General features: G+C 36.1%; 1 protein-coding gene across 1 annotated transcript; it reads right to left on the reverse strand.

Moving 5' to 3' along the window:
- Positions 1-5,978: 5,978 nt before the first annotated feature.
- LOC308504984 (interferon omega-1-like) lies at positions 5,979-6,542 on the reverse strand (the record flags this gene model as incomplete). The annotated part of the gene is made up of 1 exon (XM_081066654.1): positions 5,979-6,542. The coding sequence occupies one exon, from the start codon at positions 6,540-6,542 to the stop codon at positions 5,979-5,981; it is 564 nt and encodes a 187-aa protein (XP_080922780.1).
- Between the last annotated feature and the right edge of the window lie 284 nt (positions 6,543-6,826).

The raw sequence follows: 6,826 nt of genomic DNA on the forward strand, positions 1-6,826 counted from the left end.
TTCAAGCTCTCTGCTGGTTGAGGCCGTGCTGGTTACCTCACAACCCCTGTACACCATTCCACCTCTCGGTAAGCCCCCGACAGAATGCTTCTGGCCTGTTGTTAATTACATGGAAGCTTTAGGCTGAGAAACCCTGTCCATTTATCTCTGCGACCTGGGCAATGTGTGTAGGGCAGAAGGGGTTAGTCGAGATTCACTAGCCCCTCTTACTACCTATGTGCTTCAACTTGAAAATATCCTCTTTAGGCAGCTACAGCAACACCTATTGCAGAGACCCCCCCCCCATATTCCCAGAAATCTGGGTGCATATTTAGCAGTGTTCTGGGAAAAGCTGGACCACATGAACAGAGATTCATACTCTAAGAAATGTACTGAGTAGGAGTAACTGTGTCAGCAACTAATGGTAACATGCCTGCTTCTCTTTACTTTTTAGAAACTCTGCTCATTGTCAATGACGTAGCATAACATAATTAGAGTGACTGGAGTTTGCAGTTAGACTGTTTTGGGTTTGAATCTTGACTTCGTCACTTGGTAACTGTGTGGTCTTGGACACCTCGATGTTTCTAAAGCTCATTATCCTTAACTAGAAGTGTGAACAATAAAAAGCATGTATCTACATTATAGAATTGTTGACATCATACACTTTACAATAAATTATACACTTTATAATCAGATGAAATATGAAAATAGGAATTTGGACTTTTTGAGGAGCTCTGCAGTGTTGGTGTCATCAGTGTTCCTGCTCTGGTTCTCCAAAGGATGGGGCTTTAGGACCTGGATAAAGTTGATGGCGATCAGTGAAAGTAACTCTTCACAGCCAATCTTGGGATCTCACTTTCAGGTCGTGTCTGGTATAAAATAAGTGTTCAAAGATTGTCATACAAAGCTCCAGTCTACTATACAGTATAATTTCTTGTTTCTTTACCAACATGTTACTCTGTCTATGATCAATAAAGACTACCTCTTACATATGTTGTCATATCTGCATTACTTGAGATGTTTTGAGAATTCACACCTGGCTCTCCCTTCTCTTAGTGCTAGGGAGACTATTTTGAATTTATAGATTCAACCTCTAAATGGATACACGGAGAGATAAGAGATAGAGCTGGGGTTTCAGCTAGTTCTTTACAGTCTAATTGTTGGTGATATACCTTTCCTATAGGGGAAGAGAGAAAAAATTTACTTAGTGAAAAGAAAATTTGCATGTGGTGCAGTGTAAAGAAAATTGCCCTGGCAGACCTGGGTTATTAGATTTCCAAGATAAACCTTTAACTTCTGTGGGTCTCAGGTGATTTATCTATGTGATATTGGCTGGGTATGAGAAGATAAGAGGCTTGGTCCAGTTGTTCTCTGAAGTCATTTTCCTATCTGGGTCCTATGGGAAAGGTCTAGAGGGAATATGTCTTTAGGTGGACTGGGGGTACTCCTCTGTTACTATTTGCTCTTCAGCTCCCCTGAAAAGGAAAATCCTACTATAGTAAGATAAACCAAGGGATAGTTATAGGATACCTGCAAGGTAGTTTCTTAAAAAGCTCTGGATCCTCCCAAAGCTTCATTCCTTCACCTGGGAGGTCTGGAGCTCTAATGGATTCACCTGGAATCTCAATCCCATCTTCTACCTTATGTCGATCCCCTGCTTTGAATTGTTTCCATGTTTGTCTGATTTCTGTCCCACTGCTTCCTACCTGACTGCTTTCTTTCTACTTTCTCACTTGAACCTGATGGGTAGCTGGAAGGTCACTTCTCAATAATTCCAGAGGTTCCAGATCATGTTCTTTCTTCTTCAGCATTTTACAATGAGACTTAGGGATTTGTCACCATCAGCCATCTTGGTCCTGGACCAGAATCCCAGGTCCAACTTATTCGAAAGGGTTATCAGAAACTTAGCTCCAAGGGATGGAGATGAAATTCAGTTTTCTAAGAATGATTCTTTGATTATTACCGAAAGGTTTTTGAACCTGGCTGGAAAAAAATTACATTTCTAACCTCGTCATGAGCTACTGACCTCACTGAATCTTCCTCCATGGTGAATTTTCTTCTGACTCTAAAAGCTTTGATGCTTGTTCCCTTGTAAACACTCTGGCTGCCACTCTCAATCCTGCAAATTTGTCTTTATCCCTTCAGCTCACACAGGCAATGCTCACTGTTATGTGATCATGATATAGCTCATGTGATTCTACCTGGAGAAAATGTCCAGTGAGCACATACTTTCAACAAATGCATTCAGTGAAATAAATTGATATGTAGAACTTAAAGGTTATTGATGGGGAAGGTGGGTGAGCAAACAGCAGAACTCAAGAATCCTTGGAGAAAACAGGAACCAAAAGCCTAACCCCTTCATTCCAAAGTTCAATTATTAAAACTTGACTAATTGTCTTAGTGCAGTTCTTGATATTGTAAGTCAGCCGAGCGATAACAACATTTACAAATAATATTTTAAACTAAGTACAAATGTCTCTTTTCGGTTTAAATTAAGCTGTTTATACAAATATCACAATTATATACATTAACTTACTTTGGAGTAAGAATATGATAAATACGTGAATCTAATAATATAAATTTGACTCTGTTAGAATTACTATTATGAATTAGAACTTTTTTACTTCACTTATACATTTGTTTCTTTGTTTTTAAAGGGGCAGGGCATCAAAATGTTCTTTTATTTATTTTTTGTTATTTGAAATGGATTTTTAAAATTAAATTTATTGGAGCAACAATAGTTAGTATTTCTAACTTCCTGCCTTTTTCCCAGCAGGAAGTCATGGAAGGGAGACCAATACACCCAGCCTCTAAGCCAGTACTTGACTTATATCCAGTAGATGGCAGTATAACACCAACATTACATTTCTTTGGTTAAGGAAGGAATTCATCACTCACTACCTAGAGCAAGACTCCAAAGCTGAGGGCCTGAAGCACAGAGAAAGAATGTTGCTTAACATCTATATTCTCACATTGCTTTAGTTTGATCCAGTTCATCACTAGATAATGAATCACTGAAGAAAGGCTACTGAAGGCCTTGATGAAGTAACCCCTGCTGCTGAGAGCTAACCTAATTTACCTACCTTCTTGGTTAAAGGTTGAAGGTGGGGGGAGGAACTGGTGTCCAAAGGGATCATATACGTGACACTCACATAGATTTTTCTTTGTTTCCTTAATTGTAAGAGTACCTTGTTGCAGTTTCAATTTAAGTCTTGGAAAACATGTCGGAAGCTATAATGATTAATGATGGCAACAGTATTATCATCCTTCAAAAAGTTTTGCATTCCAGGATGAGAACTGTCTTCAAAGCCAGTTTATGAGCTAGATAAGAATATTAAACTCATTGCTTTATAGTCATGTGCTTTATCTTAAAACAAGAATTGTTTAATTCAAGTTGATTATCTTATTGACCATGTGACTCCTAAAATTACCGGATGATTAAATTTAGAATATGTAGCACTAATTTATCATACTGCATCCAACTTACTGTCATTCTAAGAGCATTCACAATTAATATAGTTTTATTTTCTACAATAAAGAGTCACTAAATCTAGACTTTTTTATGTTTATATATGAACATAAACTCACATGCATATCTATTTATATTATGTCTCATACACACTATGCTGCCTAAAAGCCATAATCCTAGTAAGAACTGGTAGTGAATAGGAAAATCAGTTAAAATTAAATTTTTTTTAAAGCATCATGCAATTTTTTATTCCAAACTCAAGAGAAAATTTAAATTGCTTTTTAAAATATAGTCTTTAATGACAAATGGAGAATTGGAGGGAGTATGACAAGTTTCAAAAACATAAAAGTAATACGAAAAGTAAAGCATAAATCAATAAATTTGAGACCCAAACACACAATGGTTAAGATGAGAAATATAAATTGCTTAAAGTTACCTATTAAAAAAAATACTTTTGATTGATTTAAAACACAAATCCCATTATTTTTTTGCATAAGGAGAAAAGTCAAAATTCAAATAATACTAAATATCTAATACATAATACATAATATCTAAATATCTAAACAGTGAAAGAAAAAATGGGCAAAGACAGAGCAAGAAAGTACAATAAAGGAAAGTAATTAGAGGTGGCAATATTAATATCAGTGAGATATTGACAATGATTAATATTAATGGCTATGAGAATTCAATGAAAATGTGTTGAATTTGAGAGAGAAGGTAAATGTACTCCATAGGAAACAAGTCTGATTTTCTCGTGTGTGTGTGTTTGTGTGTGTGTGTGTGTGTGTGTGTGTGTGTGTGTGTTTTAATTTATATAACCAAGTAATTCATTTATTAATGTCACATTGTTGTCATCACAAAACTTTTTAAGTATTCGGAAATAGTCAGGTTCACAGTGGTAGATTTTCCAAAACTCTAATTTTCTATTGAAAACTCAACTGTTATAATTGGCAATAAATGTTTTCCTTGAAGTGACAGTTTCATTGTATAAATACCTTGAGAAAATATCTGTCAAATGCCCAACTCTTAATACCATAGTTTGTCTGTTTGTCATTCTTTCAAGTAAAAATGGATCTGTGAAAGAGTGGCTAGTTTAGGTCACAACTCAAACAACCATATGAGTGCTTCCCCTCAAAAGAATCATCATGCATGCATGTAGAAGTGCTTGTCACATAGAATATTAAAAAGACTATCACAGAGAATATTAAAAGAATATGTACTGAAAAGTCAAGATTTAATAACAATAATCTTACTATTTCATTAAGGGTATTCTTAAATGAAACTGACTTTTTTTTTTTTTTACTTCAAGTATATTATAGTGAAAAATATAATAATTACTAATACATTTTGGTGTTACTGCCTTGATTGACATTTAGGCATGGAACTAAAACAGTGGTTTTACCCACTATTGTTTTTGCATTATCAGTGCAAGTTGTTAATGTGGTGAAAAAGGCAAATGATGTCTTGACATTATTACAAAAATAACTTTGACTTTGTGGATCCCCTTAAAGTCTCTAGTGGGACCCCCGGAAGCTCACAGACTACACGTTGAGGACTGTTGATCTAATGAATTTCCTTGCACCTACTGTGATCAGCCAGTCTCTAGCTTCAAATCTTTGGCTCTTAGGATAATATCCAACATCTTTAATATAGTCTATCTTGGGTCCCTTTCCATTTCTCCAGCCTCATTACAAGCCATAGTCTCTATCCATCAGCACAATCCATTCACTCTGGCCTTTTTCACTTCTTTAATGTACCAGGTCCTTTCCTGCTACAGGGCCATTCTCTATGAAGTTTTGTTTTTTAACCCTGTGAACTTTTGCCCCCCATGGGATAGTTAAACTTTTACTCATCCTCCAAAGCTCACATTTTGTATTACTTCCCTGGGGAAAACTGAAGGTAGCCATGTTACTCACTGCCATAGCTTCTTTCACTTTTCTTGTGTAACCCAGATCCCAAATGTAAATAATTATACTGTAACTACTTCTTTAATGGTTATGTTTTTCAGTATAATGTAAGCTCCATACTCAAGACTATATCCCGAAGGCTTATGAATGAATGAATGAACTGTATCACATACATTTACATTTAGTTTGTAGAATTAGTACTCTGGGGTAGGTTTTTTTGTTTGTTTGTTTGTTTGTTTTGTTTTGTTTTAAGGAAGAGATATTTCCTAAAATAAATTTATAAGTAAAAAAGTAAAATTTTTTCCTAAAAAAGAAAATATGAACATATTCTTATATAAAAATAAAATACAACTGCAAATGCCATAAAATGAATAGATAAGTTTATATTAATAAATAAATACATATATACGTACATACATACATACATCTTTTTAAACATGAGGTTCAGCTACAGGGTACCAGTTACATTCCTCCAATTCTGAAATAGTTTGACATAGGTATGCTTAACGTTACTGATAAAAATATGCTAATATGATTCAAATTATTTTATAGCTGAAGCAAAAAATAACAGTTTTAGAAAAGACTCAACAATTAAGAATCTGAGCTGAAAATCAGGTTGTTTCTTATTTCCTGAGTTTTCTTATGAGGCTGTTAACAAAGAAAAACCACTTCCTGATTTCCACTCTGACAACCTCCCAGGCACAGTCACTGTATTTCTTCTCTTTCAGGTAGAGACGGATGCCCTGGAAGTATGTCCTCACAGCCAGTGTAGGGTCCTTCTTACCCACAGCAGAGTCTGCCTGTCCTGTCTCCTGCCCCAGACAGGTATCCAGGTCTTCCAGCTGCCGATGGAGTCCAGTGAGGAGCTTGTCCAGCAGGGTCGTGTTCCAGGCAACAGAGGCCTGCTTTGTGAGGAAGAGGTTCAAGATCTGCTGGAGCATCTCGTAAAAGACAGAGATAGCCTGGGCGTTTTGGACCTCAAAGCTATCTACTGTCTCCTGGGGGAATCTGAAGTCATTTCTGTCCTCCAGACAGAGGAAAAAGAAGATTTTCCTCATTTGGCTCAGAATCATGAAGTTCTCCCTGCTGACCAGGACATGGTTCAGATGCAAGTCACAGCTAGTAGAAAAGATGGGGCTGGAGAAGATCATCACCAATGCCATCAGTGAAGAGACTGAAAAAGCCATTGGCAAATTATAGGAAGAAGCACTTCTGGTTGAGATGGAAGATTGTGAACTTTATTCCAGCTTCTCTGAGTATCATTTCCATCTGCGTGTCTTTTAAATACTGAGCAGTATGGTTTTCATATTTTGACTTTTCAACAAATCTTTGTACTTCCCCATTTTGGGCTTTCATTTTTCTTCAAGGGCCTGGAAAATTGTCATTAGTTTCAATTCTTTCTGTATTCTTATAATTGAAGTGTAGTTTATTCATGAAAAAATTAGAAGTCCTAATTCAATGGAATGCTTAT

The sequence above is a fragment of the Rhinolophus hipposideros genome (assembly GCF_964194185.1).
Source record: "Rhinolophus hipposideros genome assembly, chromosome: 11".
Taxonomy (NCBI): domain Eukaryota; kingdom Metazoa; phylum Chordata; class Mammalia; order Chiroptera; family Rhinolophidae; genus Rhinolophus; species Rhinolophus hipposideros.